The following is a 17809-nucleotide window of genomic DNA, read 5'->3' on the forward strand; positions in this document are numbered from 1 at the left end:
GATCTTGACTTTGTCCAGAGGGAGATCCTGGAGGCTTTCACGAAAAAATGCGGCATACAGTACTCTCTCCACAAGGGTTCTGAATGAAGGAGATGTTTGTGGCTCTGGAGTTCGCTGCATACCATTCACTGCAAGCAAAACATACAATGAAAGATCCTATCAGAAACAGAAACAGAACACGAGTTAACCAAAGTGATGTTAAGCAAAATCTTGTTAAGAGACTTACACATGAACCTGATCAACCAAACTCCTACAAATATAATTTCAATCCTTGAAGGCTTCCAAACGAGGGATTTTCGGGCCTTTGGGACAATCCGGCAATGGCATTATTCTTGAGTGTGATGACTACTATAATTTTGCTCTCATCCATATATCGCCCCACCATTGATTTCACCAAGCCCTGATGTTTAAAAGAACAATTTTTTGCTTTCAGATTCAAGAAAGAAAAAACAGTTTGAAACAAACCACCGCATCTATACGGGTCTGTAGCACACATAAAAAGGCGTCGTCATAGTTGAGGAAATACCACATTGTTTCTGAAGCATAGGCATCATCGTCTTGTACGCGTTCCTGGGAAATAACAAGGGTTCAGATCTGAACAGTAAAACGAGAGACTACCTGGTGGGAATCGTACAATATACTCTCTTCGGTCTCGGGAACTATCGAGCGTCTCATTGCCATGCCTCTCTTGCACGAATACAAATATACGGGCTTGAAACTTCTGGCCAGTATAAAGTATAAATCTGGTATACTGGTAAACTTTAAACTCCCTCCAGTCAAACGATAGCGTCTTATCATAAAGTTCGCGATCCATCCTGGTCAGGGCAGCATCAAAAGCATACAAAGAGATGAGATGACAAATCTTTGGAACGCATCCTCCAGAGCGGGCTTGACGTCACAAAAATCCGTTCCAAGAGCCCCGGGCCATACCGTGGAGAGAATACTCCATTCAAAGAGACCGTCGACAACCAAAAGCATATGGCCGTTGACCATTTTGACCATCGTTGACTAAGCAGCTCAAACTTTCATGCTGGTTGTGGTTTTCTAGATCGAAGCATCATGGTTGAATTGATAGAATCAATTACATACAAAATGTGTACTTGCATAGGGCTGGAGCGAAGCAGCGTCACCTTGCTCCGCCTTGGGCCTCATTCCAAACTGCTGCATCCTGCTCGATGGCCCCGCTTGCCTCGCAAACTGCGCAATCTGGTCTTGCATCGACGTCGCCGATATCCCCAGATTCCCGTGTTGCTGCTGCTGCAGAGCTTGAAATTGCAAGCTACCGCCACCGCCACCGCCGCCGCCACCACTGCCGCCGCCGCCACCGTCAAGCCCACCGCCGCCGCCGCCACCGCCACCACTGTTCTTGGCGGCCGGCACGTCGTGGTTGTGCTTCCCCTCGTACGTCGTGATGACGGACTTTGGATCGTTTGACGCCCGCTCGACGTGCTTCCGTACGGGGCACCCGACGTTGGTGCATTTGTAATAGCTCCTGCCAAGAACAAGAAAGCTTGTTCATATAGAAGTCTAGAAGCAAGAGAAACCACTAAAGAACTAGAAAAACTAAGATCCTTGAGAACAAGAGAACTTCGAATGGAGAAGAAAACGAACCTCGGATATGGATTCCCCTTGACGATCTTCTGCCCATACTTTCTCCACCGATAGCCGTCGTCGAGGATGTCGATCTCGCTGGGCGTTTGCACCACCACCCGGGGCTCGCGGATCGTCCGCTGGACGGCCGCCGCCTCCCTCGCTCCGCCGCCGCTATCAATCCTCCTGCAGTTGCATCACGGAGTTGTGAGAAACGCAAACAAGAGAGACTTTTGTTCCACCTTCTCTTGGAATCGCTCTCGACGTCGTCATCGCCACCGTCCTCGTTCTTGGCCTGCTGCCCGTCGTCCTCGCCTGACGAGAGCGGTGACGATGGATCATCCGAGTTCCTGGCGGCAGCGGCGCTAGCGTAGAGATCCTCCGGGCTTCGATCGTCGCCGAGAAGAGAAGACGATGATCCAGCTCCGGCTCCACCTCCCCTCCGGCTCTTTTGCGGCCGCGGGTGATTGTGCTCGCCCTTGTACACGATCTCGGTCACCTGTCCGTCCTGCGACCGCTCCACTTTCTTCTTCACGGGGCAGCCCGAGCTGGTGCATTTGTAGTAGCTGCGCGGGAACTCGCTCCCCTTGACTTGCTTCTGCCCATACTTTCTCCAGTTGAATCCATCCTCGGATGGCCGCTCCACGAAAACTTGCTGCTGCTGCTGCTGTTGGGGCTCTGGCCGGCGGTGTTCATCCATCTCGGATGGAGCTGGAGCCACCGCCCTCGAGCGAGATCGTTGAAACTCCGCCGCCGGGATCATCGTCTGGGCTCCCAGCGGCACCGCCATGGGGGCCGCTTGCGAGCGGTGGAATTCGAAAGGCAGCTGCCAAAGGAAGGATCAAACAATCCAGTGAGCGAGTGATCCAAAACTCTAGAACACAAAGCTCCAGCGGAGTCAAAGAAAATCTAGCTATAAAAGGGAGGAGCACACGGTCAAGGCGGTCAGTCAAGGCGGGGAGTGTGCCAGTCAACAAACCAAGCCCGGGAGGAACCAGTCAAGCAAAGAAACTTACCCCGGGGAAGGATTGCGACGAAGAATCCGAGCCCTGCCTCGCAATTGGCTTGAAAACAAACTCGCTGGAAGGATTGCTCTCCACCTTGGCCTCCGGCGAGCGATGGTTTTGCATCCTGGAGCCGCCGCCATCGAAGACCGGCGGGGGCATGAGGAAGGATCCGGTCGTGGGCGATGGCTCCGCCTGGAGGAAGAGAGATTGGAGATGAGAAACGAGCAAACAAGGCAAGCATTTCGATCGAGAGATCATACCTGGCTGCTCGCGAAGAGCGGCGAATCGAAGAGCGTGGTGGGGCTGATCCCGGGAGGAATTGTGAAGGAGGAGGAGGAGGCGGCGATGTCGAGAGGGGCCACTGCCGATCTATCGCCCGCCTCCATCTCCCTCGCCGCCAATCTCTCCGCGAAGCTGCCGCTGCCGTTGCCGCCGCTCGAGCCCCTCGCGATGTGCTGTTGCTGCTGCTGGCCATGGCCGCCCAGATCCTGCGAGGAGCCCAAGAGATTGGAGTGGGCCTTGTTCTCGTTGTCCGGATCGATGAGGAAGCTCGCCGCCAGCGTCATGGGGCTGGGGCTCGCATCCGGCGCCTTGAAGAAGAAAGAAGAGGCCCCGGCGGAGGCGCTAGCTCCACCGCCAGGCGCCCGAGGAGGCAGCATTAGCAGCGGCCTGATCGAGGCCATGGGTCTCTTGACACTCCCTCCCTGATCGCTACTGCTAAACTCCATAGCCACCCGAAGCTCTATCGCTCCAGCCCGGATCGAGCGCGCGTCCAATTCCAAATCCAGCGCCGACCCAAGAGACCCAATCCGCCCAATTCCCGACCCAGATCGCTCGCTGCTCCTCCTCTCGCCACAATCCCTGGCGATGATACACCGATCGCTGACTCACGATTCCGATCGCTGTCGCGCGCCTTCATTCGCTCATTGATTCGCCAAGGGGGTGGAAGAAGTCGTGCGCGACGCGAACATTCAAGGGAGATCGAAAGAACCCATCCCTATCTCCGCCTCCTCTTCTCTCTCCTTTTTTCTCCTCTCTCTCTCTCCTTCCTCGCTGCTGTGACGCATCAAAACGAAGCCCGCCAGCCAGATGGCTAACACTACCACACAACACACACACACCCTACTTCAAAACCACTGTCCCACTTACATTTTTTTCCATGTTTTTTTATGTGCTCGAGCGTTGAAATCTCAAGTGGGGCTAGCAGCCAGCGATCATCCAATCGCCTTTATATAATCGCCCATTCTTCCTCCCCCCATTCAACAGCGACGGCTAACTATTTCTCCCCCCCATTTAAAAACCGCTAAAGGGTTTAAAATATAGCTTAGTTAGATGTTTAAAACCCGCTTAACAATACAAAATAGGGCAATTTGGAGAAGTGGCCCCTTGGAACTTTAAATGCCAAGGTTGGAGTTTGGGAGAGCAAGAGATGCCAGATCTTAGCTGAATCTCCAAGTAGCAGTAGCTTATCATCACCATAGCTCTAGGATATCTGATCGGATCATCGCCATTTCGCAAACCAAAGCTTTGGTGTTTCAATGCATCAGCTTTTGCTTTTGTAAGGCTTTTCTTTGGCCACCTTCTTTTCTAGCTTTGCAGGAAAACGTGATCCGGCCCCAGATTCCTTGCAAGAAATTCTGGGCTGGGAGATTTTACTTTCCTCTCCCTGTTTGGATATTCTTAGAATAAGGCAGTGGCCCAGTATAGCAAGAAATTCCAGGCCATGATACACACTCCATGGTCCAGTGATGATCACTGGAATAATTTCTTTGGGACACGTGGCAGGCGGCGGGCGTTTTTTCGGCGGGCCATGCTCTCGTCGTGACCGCATCTTCGGCTTTTTGAATGCGCTCGCGGGAATATCCGACGGAGGTGCTGCTTCCAGGCAGCTTCGCGACGGGCGCCACGTACCACTGCTTAGAAGCTTCCTGGGCGACCGCGCGATGGTATCCACGGAGACGATCATGAGGTCGCGCAAGGATCGTGGGTGGAAAGAGGAAAAGAAAACGTAATGTCAAGCACGAGATTGACATGACATGGTGTCATGCGCGCCACCCTCGGAGGATTTTGGTTCGGCTCTCAAGCGCTGCTGCGAATCCAAGGACTTGGCGCTTGGCCGCCGGCTCCACTCTCAGATCGATCGAGCTGGGCTTGCCACCAGCGACACATTTCTCGCCAATCTCCTCATCCAGATGTATGGTAAGTGCGGGAGGAGCGAAGACGCGCGCCGTGTCTTCCACCAGATCCACAGGCCCAATGTTTTCTCCTGGAACTTTATCATAGCAGCATATGCCCAGAATGGGCATCTGGAGCAGGCGAAGCTTCACTTTGATCGGATGCCCAATCGGAATTTCGTTTCGTGGTGCGCGTTGATCTCGGGCTACGCTTGCAATGGCGAAGTCGAAGGGGCGAAAGCGCTGCTGGATCGAATGCCCTCCTGGAACCCAATCGCTTGGACTGCCGTGATGCGCGCGCGCGCCCAGTCCGGGGATTTGTGTGGCGCTCGGCTGATGTTTGACGAGATGCCCGAGCGGGATTTGATCTCGCGCAACTGCATGATATCTGCTTATGCCGAGGGTGGCGATTTCGATCAAGCGAAGCTACTGTTTGATGATATGCCCGAGTGGGACGTTGTGTCTTTCACTGCGATGATCAGAGCATACACACAAGGCCACTTAGTAGATCAAGCAAAAGCGTTTTTTGATACCATACCCCAGAAAAACACCGTGTCTTGGAATTCCCTTCTCCATGCTTATGCCCAAGCGGGGCATCTAGCAGAGGCGCGGCAAGTGTTCGAATCCATTCCAGAGAAAAACCTCACGTCATGGACCACGATGATCGCAGCGTGTTGCACCAACGGCCAGATTGACGCGGCGGCGGATCTCTACCGTCGGATGCCCGCGCGGGACGTGGTGTCGTCGGCGACAGTGATCGCGGCGGCAGGGGACCACGCGACCGCGACGCGGATATTCCGCGCGATGCCCCTCGTGGACGAGGTAGCATGCACGGCCATGATCGCGGCGATGTCGCAGGGTGGCGACCTCGAGGGCGCCAAGGCCCTGTTTGACAAAATGGCGGAGCGCCACCTGGTGACGTGGAATGCCATGCTGGCAGCGTTCGCGGACAACGGCCACGTGGAGGGCGCCAAGTCGCTGTTTGACAGTATGCCGCGCCGGGACATGGTGACGTGGGCGACGATGCTGTCGGCCTTCGCGCAGCACGGCGGGCGATTCTTCGACAGCGCCAAGCGGTGCTTCGATTTGATGCCCGAGTGGAACACCGTGGCGTGGAACTCGATGATCCAGGCGCTGGCGGCGCGGCGCGACACCGCAGCAGCGCGGGCGATCTTCGATGGTGCGGTGCCGGAGCACGACGTGGTGATGATCAACGCAATGATCGCCGCCCACGGCGAGAATGGGGAGCTGGGCGACGCGCGCGAGCTCTTCGATTCCATGCCGGAGCGCACGATCATCTCCTGGAACTCGATCGTCCAGGCGTGCGTGATCGACGGCGATGTTCACGGCGCGGTGGAGCTGGTCGAGCGGATGCCCAGGCGAGACGTACTGACGTGGACGGCCCTGATAAACCTCCACTCTCGGGCCTCGAACCTAGAGCTGGCCAAAAGCATCTTCGACCAGATGCCGGAGCACGACGTCGTGGCCTGTACGGCTCTGCTCATGGGGTTTGCACGGAATGGCGACCTGGAGGGGACGAAGAGGGTGTACGACACGATGCCGTGCAAGAACTCCGTGACAACGCTGGCGATGGTGGTGGCGTACGGGGAGTTCTTGGAGCTGGGCGCCGCGAAGCACCTGTTCGATCGAATGCCCAAGGACAATTGCGTGCCCTGGAGCGCGATGGTCACCACGTATGCACGGAATGGATACGTGAGCGAGGCCAAGGCGGTGTTTGACACCATGCCCGATCGCGATCCGGTCTCGTGGTCGGGGATGATCACCGCCGCGGCGCAGTTTGGATCCAGCGGCGAGGCGCTGGGATTGCTGCGATTGATGGGCATGGAAGCGGCCTCGCCAAACGAGGTGCTCTTCCTGAGCCTCCTCTTCGTTTGCAGCCACTTGGGGCGCGTCAAGGAGGCGCGGGAGTTCTTCCGGGTGATGAGCGAGCACGGATTGGCGGCGTGGCGCGAGCATTTCTCGTGCTTGATCGCTGTTCTAGGCCGCGCCGGGGAATTGGCCGCCGCCGAGGAGCTGATCGAAAGAATGCCCTTTGTGCCCAACCAAGCCTCGTGGAGCGCACTGCTCAATGCATGCCGGATCCATAGGGATGTGGAGCGCGGGGCGCGAGCGACGCAGCGAGCCCTAGAACAGGATCCCGCCAGCGCGGGAACTTACGTCCTGCTCGCAAACACGTTTTTGCCGCCTTGCCAGCCGCTAGAGCCCTAGATTTCGGAATATGCTTGCGTAGAGCCCTACATTTTCGAATATGCCGGCGCCATGGCATCCGAATATCCGCCTTGACCTCTCGATTTATTTTTGCCCTAGGGAGGAAGCGCGCAGCAATGGCGGAGGCGACTGCAACGCTAGGGTTCTTCACCGGCGGCGCGGTTCCAGCGGCGGCAGAGGGAGCGGAGGCCTCTCCCAACAACAGCAGCGATTACGACAGCGATGTGAGCGAGGGTACGCTGGCATTGGCGCTGCGGCGCCGCGAGGCGAGCGACGAGGACGATGAGGAGGACGAGGAAGAAGCTGGAGCTGGGGATGGGGCTTGGCTGGATGAGGAGGAGGCCGAGGAGTTCATTGACGAGTCGTTCGATGGGCGCCAGCAGCTGGGTAAGGATGGGAATGACTTGGCCCGCAAGGATTCTGGCGAAGGAGGCGCGGCGGGCGATGAGAAGAAGGAGGCTGAGCCATTTATGGTTCCCACGAATGGCGCATTCTACATGCATGACGATCGATTCCGGGACAGTGGTGGAGCGAGACCCAGGTCTGTGATGGTTTTTCCTTTTTTATCGAGCTTGTCTCTAGAAATCTTTTTATTTAGGCGTGGAATGGGAGGAAGGAGGCTCTGGGAGGCGAAAGATGAGAAGCCTTGGGTCCATGACATGTTCGAGGAGCTTACACTAGGAGCACAAGAGGTTGGTTTTCTAGTTTCTTCTCCTTCCGGAATGAGCTCTGGTTTATGTCAGAACTTACGGCGAAGAGGAAGAGGCCAAGGCCGCGGAAGAGGAAGAGGCCGAGGCCGTGGAAGAGGCCGGCTTGTCAATCCCACCGAGGAGAACGGCCCTGTGCTTACGCAGCGCGTCTCTGTGAAAGGCCGAGGAGCAAAGAAGGACCACGAAGACGCGGCTCCTCTTGCTAACAAGTAGTGGTGGCACTCTCTTCCTCTGGTGTTTTGGTTTTCGTGCTTGCCTGACGCATTCATATCGAGTGTAAGCCTGGTGTGGGATTTTTCTTTTTGCTCTAGCTAAGCAATGAACTCTAAAGGACAACTTCTTTGGAGCTACTGAATATCGGCACTGTTCTGTGTTGTAGGGAGCTGGGCAGTCAGTATGTCGCTAAGAAACAAGTTGGCGCTTCCAGCCTGAGCTCGTCCTCGCCGCCATTCTTCCCAACCGGGGCGTCAGGGGTGCAAGACGCTGGGCATCAGGAAAGCAGCAAGAGAGTTATCGGAAACGGCCTAAGGAAGCTGACCGCGAGCTCGTCCGTCTTTGTACCGAAGCTCCCCCACGGGAAATCTGATACGGCCGAAGCCTCAAGCTCCTTATTCTCGGCGCAAGCACCCACGTCTTCGAGGCACGCATCCAAAGCCGCGGACTCGCATTTTTACTCGAAAGGCCGGTTAGTAACAGGATCAGCAGCTGGGAAAGGCAAAGCTGTGGCTCAGTCTCAGGCTTCTACGAGTAGGATAGTCCAGCAGCCAGCCCAGGCGCAACACTCTCAGGAGTTTCACTCTTCGACGTCTAGTCTGCGGGGAAATCCTCTCGTCAGTGCGAACGACTCTGGAGCGGCTGTTGGTGGCGGTGGAAGAGGTGCCCGGACTGCTTCGTCTGGAAAGAGTTCCCTCGTGTATGGCAGCGCTCCTGCTCGAGACAACGCCTTTTCTCCGCCCCAAGTTTTGAGCCCACGTAAGTTCTATGCGATTTTTTTTGTTGAAGAGACTACTTATGTCCCGGTGTCTTGGCTGATCAGTTCTTCAGTATGGTAACCAGTCTCAAGGAGGGGTGATGGTTCCAAGCATGATGCCACTCTCGGGGCAACCTCTTTATGGATATGGGAATTCCGAGATAGCTTGGTATGCTCTTTTTGTTAGTGTACTCTCAGCTTACATTTTTTTCTCTCTTTGCGATACAGGGTGCCAGTTCTGGCTGGAGGAGGGAATGGGTTAGGCACCGGTTTCATGTCACCTTACATTGCTGTGGACAGCACGTCACCAGGAATGTATTTTGCGCAGCCATCTTCCCAGCCAGTGTTCCAGCCGTCTAGGTAGGATCTTACTCGTTAGGAGACGGTGATCTGACGCCAGTGCTTCTTGAGTAGGGAGCATGGATCGAATAACATGTGGAGGCCGCCTTCTGAAGCTTCAGGTAAGCATTCAAGTGCCCGGAGTTGAGAGAGTCTCAGCTTTTATACTCTCTGCGCAGGCTTGCCATCTGAAGAAAGGCAAAATAAACCTCGCAGGTATGCTTTTTGTGCTTCGTTGTTCTACGTTTTGTTCAATCGTTTCTGCAGCTCACTGGCGAAAGCGCAGAGCGCATATTGAGGGAAAAGCTTCTCTACTTGTGAAGGCAAAGGATTGATCACGCGCTGGCGGTATCGTCGCGTGTGGTTCCTTGCCTTGTTCATTGCGGTATTATACTTACTGGTAAGCTCCTCTTTCTTTTCTTTCAGGTCTAAGTTTCGTGCTCAGGTAAATACAGTCGATTGCATTCAGTCAAGTTTACGAACTTAATTGGATCCCGAGTTGGAATTTGGGGAAGAACAAACGATTTCTGTAAGAGCAATGAGTGGAGAATTTCACGATATGATTGATATATACATTATATTATACTTTTGTTCTTTGATTATATGTGGAGTGAAGTAAAAGTCGTTCTTGTGTATCGGTTAGTTTTCCCGTGTTTGTGGTGTTTCACTGGATGAATAGGTAGGGTTCGTGGCTGGGCGCGCTAGGGCAAGAGGAGGAGAGGAGGCTCCCTGGCGCATGGGGCAGATAATCCAGGAGTACTTGTCGGGCAATCGAATCTATTGTTGCAGCAATTGCCACGCCCACGCCGCCGATCACGAGGAAGTCGTGTCCAAGCAATTCCATGGCCGATACGGTCGCGCCTATCTCTTTAACAAAGTGTAAGTGGGCGATTCTAGTGCATTTTGTTTTGGGTTGGGTTGCATTGGATTGGAATTGGAAGACTGGATTGATGGATTTTCTTTGTTTGTGCCCTTTCTTCTTTCTTTGCCCTTTCAGTACTGTTGGATTGACTGAGTGGTAACAGGGTGAATGTGTTTCTTGGGCCCAAGGAGGAGCGCAATCTCATTACGGGCTTGCACACGGTGAACGATATCTATTGTATTTGCTGCCAGCAAGTTCTTGGCTGGAAATATGTGAGTCTTTTATCTTTTTTCCTTCTGCTTTTTTTTACAAGTTTGGCGTTTTTTCTCTTTTTTTTTGTGGTTTTTTCTTCTTCTTTTTTTCTCACATGGACTTCCAGGATACAGCCTACGAGCAGAGGGAGAAGTACAAAGAAGGCAAATTCATCATCGAAAAGAAGAAGATGACCAAAGAGAATTGGTAGAGCGATGGCACTTCTCTTTTGTACAGACCGGAGGTAAAGAAAAAGATCCCGAAAAGAAATCACGGCGTCAGGGAAAGTTTGTCGTCAATAAAGGCCTAAAGTTTTGGTTCGTATGAGTTTTTTTTATGATTGCATCCAAGAAGTCAAGGAAACCTCATGAGCAATCGAGTCAGCTTTGCATCGATGAAGTAAGACTTGGAAAAGAGTGGTACAAAATGATGACTACTCACAATCTCAAAACTTTCACATCTACAAGCTCCACCAACTTGCTAGGGCAAACTTCGTTCCAAGCAGGCTGCTAAATGTATTGCCTAATATCTCCAATTATGGCAATGACATATTAATATGCTGTGTCTTGTTGCAAGAGAAGTGAAGGAACCATGAAAAACTTCTCAAGCGCTCGGAAGGCATTCACAAAATCTCGTTTGGAAGATATCTTTCAAAATTTCTCCATGTGACCCAGAGCTTTGACACACACACACAGTGAGCGAGCGAGAAGAGAGTGAGAGAGAGAGAGCTCTTGGGAGCTTGGTTGATAGCAGGGAAATGCGGACGGGATTCTGATCTACTATTGCCGCGAGCCCTTTGTGGTTGTGATCCGAGGACATTTCAACGAGGTGGTGGACACAGGTTTGCCGGCGGAAAGATGCCCCAGGCGACCATCGACATGATCATTGCTGAGTACGCCGTTTCTAGAATTTTGTCACATCGTCTTTTTCAGATTGTTTGACAACAACAGGGGGGAAAACATCAGGTAAATCCAGTTCATGGCTTTGGGACTTCCTGGAATGTTTGTGAACGGATAAGGAATGGAGGGAGTACGAGAAGAACAAGTTCATCAAGGGTGTGTTGGGGTAGCGTCTTCGCCAAAAGCTCACAACCAGGGGTTTACAATGGCACCCTACATAGCTGATCAAACTCTGGGCGACGACGCCTCAGATGACGAAGAATCAGCAGTGGATGAACACGGGTCTCAAGCCGTGTTGCTCTGTACAATTGCACAACGAATGGGATCATTCAAGCTGCAGCCTATGCAAGAGCGGGAGTGATTCGCAACGTTCAGAATGGCCATGGACTGCCGGTCTACTTATTGTGTCCGGGTGCGACAAAGTGGTACTATCCAAACTGAATGCCAGTCTCCGGTATCTACGAAAGAACTGCAGTGACGAGAAGTGCAACTTCCCAACACAGAAATATGCGGTTGGCAGACTATGAGATCACCCCGCTCTTTCAGCTTCCACGTTGTTTGGAGGCTGCCCTCATACATGTTGAGATTAATCACTGGGGACACCGTGTTCGAATGGACACCTGAGGAAGTGATGGTTGTGAAGCTGATTCAACAGGCAATGATCAGTGATGTATCAAAGAAAGGTGGTGCTCAAATTGAGACTTTGAGGAAGCTCTGGTCTATAGGGGCCCCGGTACAACAAAGCGTTCAATGGGCGTGAGCAGCCTTGGTCGACACACTTGAGCAGGCCGAGCTACTGTCTTCCTTGCTACCTCCAGAAGAAGCCATGTCACTCTTGCAACATTCACAGAGTGGGGCTCAATTTGTGCTTGCTAAGCCAGTGCCAGAACATTTTCTTTCTAGTGTTCCAAAAATGTGTGGCATCAAGTTCCAATGATGTTGTCAATTTTGCCGTTAAGAGTGAAGTTGGTTCTGTGGAGATTAAGACGGACATCGATTCTGTGGAGTTTAAGATGGGTTCTACTAACGTTGAGCAGACTGTGGAGCAAACAAAAGCAAAACAAAGGAAGCTAAGGGGAACCAAAAGGAAGACATTGGAACTTAAAGCAAAGCCCAGAGCTAAGAAAGCCAAGGGGAATGTTCAAAGGAAGACATTGGCAAAAGGATAAATGGTTAGTATTGATTTATCCATGTTAAAAAACTTAAGATATAATAAAATAAATCCCTTCTAATACCAGTTGTTAGAACTTAATGAAGAATTATCGCACTGATGTACAATAGATCACCACCCAACCACCTTCAAGCCCTCTGTGCCTTTATGCCATTGCTCACAGTTGTGAGTGTGCTCCACTTCCACTGTATCCCCAAAAGCCCTTGATTAGTTGTGATTAATCTTTGTAAAATAGGTTATGGGTTAACTTTAATCCTAAGATTATAATAATCTTCCCCTAGTCTGATGCTGTATTCCAATATTAACACAGTGAGATTTTAATAGCTGTCAAATTAGTTTCAATCTGAATCATTTGCTCCTATATATAATCTAAGGTTTTTAGACTAATTAATATGAATATTTTTGCATTCCCATTAGTTAAGGAGAGGGGTATCTTTGATTGTCTCTAAGGAGTGCTTAGATTTGGGATTTTGGTTTAGATTTAACTTTTGCATTGTTTAAATCTCATTGTTCTTATAACGTTTTCAATTTTTTTTTTTTTTTTTGTTTTTTCTAGCTTTTTATTCATCTTCATATGGCAAAGCAACAATCTCCTCCTTTAACTTTAGAGTAATAGTTGATGTAGTTGTTTAATATTATTGGTTGTAGTTGAACAATTAGACTCAATTAATAATAACATTTATGGCATATGGTATAACTCTCCGTGCACTTATTACCAATCCTCATATCTAGTCGAAATGATTCTTAGGATTCTTATAGAAAAACTCTAGCCGAATATGTGGATTGGTAGTAAGAGCAAGAGTAGTTGTGCCACATACTACTACTATCAATTGAGTTTAATTATTTAATTACAAACACATAGCATCAAACAATTGCATTAACTATTGCTCTATAGTTAAAGGAGGAGGCTGCCATGAAGATGAACAAAAAAGTAAAAAATAAACAAAAGAGAAGAAATTGAAAAAGCTATAAGGAAAGTGAGATTTAAATAATACAAAAGCTAAATCTAAATTAAATCTCAAATCCAAGCACTTCCTAAGGAAAATTAAAGATGCCTTTTACCTCTACTAATGTGAGTGTATGGAATATAGAATTGAAATACAAAAATGTGCATTTTAATTAGCCCAAAAACACTAGTTTATATATAAAAGTGAGTGTTCCAAATTGAAATTAATCTAACAGTTATTAAAATCCCATTATACTAATATTAATATACAATATCATAGCTGTACACTTGGATCTCACATACATACATATATTTTAGTTACTATATATAGTTAGTTTATTTATATTTATATTTATATATGTATGTATATATTGTGTGAGTGCTTGGAATATAAAAAGGGAATACAAAAAATGTGCATCTCAATTAACCCAAAAACCTTAGTTTATATACAAGAGTGAGTGGTCCGAATTGAAACCAATCTGACGGCTACCAAAATCCCACTACACTAATATTAATATATGGCATCGTAGCCATACACTTGGCCCTCACATCATCCCCTCCTCTTGGAATAATGGAAGACCATTAAGGTTCTCTTGTAAACGGGCTGGGATCTGGAGGACTGTCAGGAGGAGGCATCGGTGGATCTGTAAGTGGTATTAACTGCTTCTGATCCTTTTGTATAAAGCGTTTCAACTGATGTACATGCATAATCTCTGGAGGATTGGCCTGTTGGACATTATACCAAACCTCATAAACTTGAGGTCCAACTTGCCGCAACACCTAATATGGTCCTTTCCACTACGCAAGGAGCCCTTAGACAAATTACATACTGTAAGATGGGGAAAACGGATTAACACCAAATCATCCACTTTGTACTCTGTAGGTAGACGATAATAGGAGTTGTAGCGCCATTGTTATCCCACTTGTATGCGGCCTAAGTGTTTAGCAGACTCAGCTCAAATAAGTGGAAGAATGCTTGTCAAATACTGATCCCACGACCTAACATCAGTAGCTCGTGGCAATCGTGAAGGTAAACCTAGCTCTGTTAGTAATATTAGATCATGACCATATAAGAGTTTATATAGTGAAGCACCAACTGACTCTACACCCCTGTGACATATGCATACTGAAGAGACGGCAAATAACTATCCCAATCTGAATGCTGAAAGTTCACATACTTCGCAATCATCCCTTTGAATGTCCGAACGAGCCGTTCCACCAGACTGTCTGATTGTGGATGATAAGCACTCATGAAAGTGTGGCGTATCCTCAACCAAAACGTCAAAACATAAAATGCCTTAGCCATAAATGTGGGACCATTATCCGAAAGAATCCGCTCTAGACAAGAATGCTAGAACACCACTCGATTGAGGAGGAAGTATCCAACAGTAGTTGTAGAAGCGCTAGCAAGAGCACCAACTTTCACCCAACGAGTCAAGTAGTCAAAAGCAATAATAACATACTCATTGCCAATAATTGATCGTGGAAAAAGTCCCATAAGATCAAACGCTATCAACTCAAACAGACGGAAAACTGCAATTGACTCCAACCGTCCTTCTGCAGCACGAGGGGGAGTATTACGAGCTTGACACCAAATGTAACTATGCATATATCGGATAATATTACATCGCATCTCTGGCCAATAGAAAGACCTATGCAGCTTCTCAGTTACACGACGATGTCCTATATGCCCACCTAGAACAGGAGAATTATGGTAGGTATGGAGAAACTGTGGAATAAAGACAGAAGGCACCACTAGCCATAAATGATTATCAGGATCCGTCCCCACAAAATAAAGAAGGCCGTTGTCAAGGTGATATTGAGAATGTAAATGCCGGAATGGTAAGTCATCAATAAGTGATGCAAACTTCTCAAACCCATCTTGAAGCCTTCGAATTCACGACTCAATCTTTTGAGCCTCGCAAACCTCATCAAGAGAAGGTAGATCTTGCTCTACGCCTTGTGGACACTAAACATCAAGTACAGCAACCGCCGATGGCACAGATTCCTCATGTAGAAAATCCACAGATGTAGGAGCAATAGACTCATCAGAAACATGAGAAAAGAGTGAAGAAGGAAGAGGAGTTTGAGAAAGGGCATCAGCATTTGCAATAAAACTCCCTAGGCGATGAATAACATCAAAATCATATATCTGAAGCTTCAAAGCCCATTGAGCAATACGACCAACTAGATTCTTCCACTTCAATAATGAAGTAACAGCAGTATAGTCACCTTCAAGTAATGTCTGAGAACCATGTAGATATATATGAAGTTTCTTGAAACCCCAAATTATTGCTAAACACTCCTTCTCTGTCATGGAGTAGTTCATCTCCGCTAGTTGTAATGTACGGCTTATATATGCAATGGGATGGCGCTGACTAGGCACACTCAAGCTCTTTTGCATCAACGACTTATCTTGGGTACCGTATTTCTCGTAAGGGTTTGCAAGTTGATCCTAACAAACTTATGGTTGTTTTAAAGTTCTCTACTCCGAAGTGTATGAATGATGTGCAACACTTCTTGGGCAAAGTGTAATATGTTAATTGTTTTGTGGATCATCTTTTTAATCACACTGCACCATTGTGAATGTTGCTGAAATCATTAGCGTTATTTTTCATTTGGTCTTCGGATTGTGAGTTAGCATTCATGGATCTTAAAGAGCTATTGACGACTTCTCCAGTTTTGGCATATCCTGATTACATTCAACTTTTTATTTTACGCATGGATGTTTTTGATATTAGTCTTGGAAGTGTGTTAATGCAAGAAAGCCCAAGTGTGCCTGGTTAATGCCATTCCATTTTGTATATAAGCCATACATTACAACCAGCGGAAATGAACTACTCTACGACAGAGAATAAGTATTTAGCAGCAGTTTGGGGTTTCAAGAAACTTCATGCATATCTATATGGTTTTTGGACTTTACTTGAAGGTGATCATACTGCCGTTACTTCATTATTGAAGCGAAAGAACCTGGTTGATCATACTGCTTGGTGGGTTTTGAAGCTTTAGATATATGATTTTGAGGTTGTTCATCGCCCTAAAAGTTCTATGGCTGATGCTAATGTTTTTTCACGAGCTCCTCTTCCTTCTCCACTCTCTTCTCATGTTTCTAACAAGCCTATTGTTCTAGCATCTGTGGATTTTCCAGACGAGGATTCTGTGCCGTCAACGGTTGCTATACTTGACATTTAGTGTCTACAAAGTGCAGAGCAAGATCTTCCTTCTGTTGATGAGGTTCACGAGGCTCAAAAGATCGAGTTATGGATTCAAAGGCTTCGAGATGGGTTTGAGAATCTTGCATCACTTGCTGATGACTTGCCATTCCAGCATTTACATTCTCAATATCGCCTTGAAGATGACCTTATTTATTTTGTGAGGATGGATCTTGATAATCCTTTATGGTTGGTGGTGCCTTTTGTCTTTATTCCACGGTTTCTCCATGCCTATCATGATTCTTCTATTCTATATGGGCATATGGGACAATGTCGTGTGACCAAAAAGCTGCACAAGTCTTTCTATTGGCTGGAGATGTGACATGATATTATCCAATATATCCAGTATATGCGTAGTTGCATTTGGTGCCAAGCTCGTAGTACTCCCCCTCGTGCCGCGGAAGGATGGTTGGAGTTAATTGCAGTTTCCTGTCCATTTAAGTTGGTGGCATTTGAACTTATGGGACCTTTTCCACGATCAACTGCTAGCAAATAAATATGTTATTATTACTTCTAATTATTTGACTTGTTAGGTGGAAGTTAGTGCTCTTGCTAGCGCCTTTGCAACTATTGTTGAATACTTCCTCCTCAATTGAGTGGTGTTCTAGGATTCTTGTCTAGAGCGAATTCTTTCGGATAATAGTCCCATGTTTATGGTTGAGGCATTTTATGTTTTGATATCTTGGTTGGGGATACGCCGCACTTTCACAAGTGCTTATCATCCATAGTCAGACGGTTTGGTGGAATGGCTCGTTTGGACATTCAAAGGAATGATTGCGAAGTATGTGAATTTTCAGCATTTGGATTAGGATGGTTATTTGCCATCTCTTCGGTATGCATATGTCATAGGGGTACAGAGTTTTGTTGGTGCTTCACCATATAAACTTCTATATGGTCATAATCCAATATTACCAACGGAGTTGGGTTTACTTTCGCGATTACCACAAGCAACCAATGCTAGGTTGTGGGATCAGTATTTGATAAGCATTTTTCCACTTGTCCGAGTAGAGTCTGCTGAACACTTAGGCCGTATACAAGTGGGACAACAATGGCATTACAATTCCTATCATTGTCTACCTGCAGAGTACAAAGTGGATGATTTGGTGTTAGTCCGTTTTCCCCATCTTATGGTATGTGGTTTATCTAAGGGGCTCCTTGCTAAGTGGAAAGGACCGTATCAGGTGTTATGGCAAGTTGGACTGCAAGTTTAAGAGGTTCGGCATGACATCTAGCAGGCCGATCCTCCAGAAATTGTACATGTGCAGCAGTTGAAATGCTTCATATTAGGGATCAGGAACAACTGATACCACCTATAGATGTGCTGATGCCTCCTCCTAACATTCCTCCAAATCTCAAGCCATCTACAAGAGAACTCTAATGCTCTTCCATTATTCCAAGAGGAAGGGATGATGTGAGGTCCGAGTGTACGGCTACGATGCTATATTTTA

The 17809-nt window shown here is 48.4% G+C and overlaps 3 protein-coding genes and 1 long non-coding RNA gene across 5 annotated transcripts; 3 read left to right on the forward strand and 1 right to left on the reverse strand.

Annotated features, from left to right (window-relative positions):
- Positions 1 to 1040: 1040 nt before the first annotated feature.
- LOC9643077 (probable WRKY transcription factor 4) lies at positions 1041 to 3775 on the reverse strand. Its single transcript, XM_024678772.1, has 5 exons — positions 2858 to 3775; positions 2607 to 2789; positions 1833 to 2416; positions 1612 to 1776; positions 1041 to 1492 (listed from the first exon to the last, which is right to left on the reverse strand). The coding sequence occupies exons 1-5, from the start codon at positions 3323 to 3325 to the stop codon at positions 1078 to 1080; spliced, it is 1815 nt and encodes a 604-aa protein (XP_024534540.1). The 5' UTR covers positions 3326 to 3775; the 3' UTR covers positions 1041 to 1077.
- A 787-nt stretch (positions 3776 to 4562) lies between these two features.
- Positions 4563 to 7063, forward strand: LOC112347626 (pentatricopeptide repeat-containing protein At2g35030, mitochondrial-like). The gene has a single exon (XM_024678771.1). It carries the CDS (start codon positions 4634 to 4636, stop codon positions 6998 to 7000), a length of 2367 nt encoding a protein of 788 aa, XP_024534539.1. The 5' UTR covers positions 4563 to 4633; the 3' UTR covers positions 7001 to 7063.
- Positions 7042 to 9652, forward strand: LOC112347627 (protein MLN51 homolog). Of its 2 annotated transcripts, none has more exons than XM_024678775.1 (10): positions 7042 to 7541; positions 7599 to 7692; positions 7744 to 7919; positions 8090 to 8682; positions 8747 to 8849; positions 8909 to 9040; positions 9095 to 9141; positions 9199 to 9235; positions 9287 to 9419; positions 9475 to 9652. In XM_024678775.1, exons 1-9 carry the CDS (start codon positions 7117 to 7119, stop codon positions 9315 to 9317), a joined length of 1638 nt encoding a protein of 545 aa, XP_024534543.1. In that variant the 5' UTR covers positions 7042 to 7116; the 3' UTR covers positions 9318 to 9419; positions 9475 to 9652. The 2 variants fall into 2 exon arrangements, with proteins under 2 accessions (XP_024534543.1, XP_024534542.1); XM_024678774.1 differs by having other exon boundaries at positions 7043 to 7541; positions 9465 to 9652.
- A 148-nt stretch (positions 9653 to 9800) lies between these two features.
- Positions 9801 to 10457, forward strand: LOC9656671. The gene is made up of 2 exons (XR_002992824.1): positions 9801 to 9898; positions 10261 to 10457. It is a non-coding gene; the product is annotated as an uncharacterized LOC9656671 (long non-coding RNA).
- The last annotated feature ends 7352 nt before the right edge of the window (positions 10458 to 17809 follow it).

The sequence above is a fragment of the Selaginella moellendorffii genome, unplaced genomic scaffold (genome assembly GCF_000143415.4).
Source record: "Selaginella moellendorffii unplaced genomic scaffold, v1.0 SELMOscaffold_23, whole genome shotgun sequence".
NCBI lineage: Eukaryota > Viridiplantae > Streptophyta > Lycopodiopsida > Selaginellales > Selaginellaceae > Selaginella > Selaginella moellendorffii.

What these genes read in the sequence shown, in the direction of transcription:
- LOC112347627 (XM_024678775.1), top strand. Translation starts at nt 7,117, where the DNA reads ATGGCGGAGGCGACTGCAACGCTAGGGTTCTTCACCGGCGGCGCGGTT. An exon ending in AGTGGTGGAGCGAGACCCAG is followed by an intron (nt 7,542 to 7,598) that starts GTCTGTGATGGT and finishes CTTTTTATTTAG; the next exon opens with GCGTGGAATGGGAGGAAGGA. An exon ending in AGGCAAAATAAACCTCGCAG is followed by an intron (nt 9,236 to 9,286) that starts GTATGCTTTTTG and finishes TCGTTTCTGCAG; the next exon opens with CTCACTGGCGAAAGCGCAGA.
- LOC9643077 (XM_024678772.1), bottom strand. Translation starts at nt 3,325, where the DNA reads ATGGAGTTTAGCAGTAGCGATCAGGGAGGGAGTGTCAAGAGACCCATG. An exon ending in CGCTCTTCGCGAGCAGCCAG is followed by an intron (nt 2,790 to 2,857) that starts GTATGATCTCTC and finishes CTCTTCCTCCAG; the next exon opens with GCGGAGCCATCGCCCACGAC. An exon ending in AAGGGGAATCCATATCCGAG is followed by an intron (nt 1,493 to 1,611) that starts GTTCGTTTTCTT and finishes TGTTCTTGGCAG; the next exon opens with GAGCTATTACAAATGCACCA.
- LOC112347626 (XM_024678771.1), top strand. Translation starts at nt 4,634, where the DNA reads ATGGTGTCATGCGCGCCACCCTCGGAGGATTTTGGTTCGGCTCTCAAG.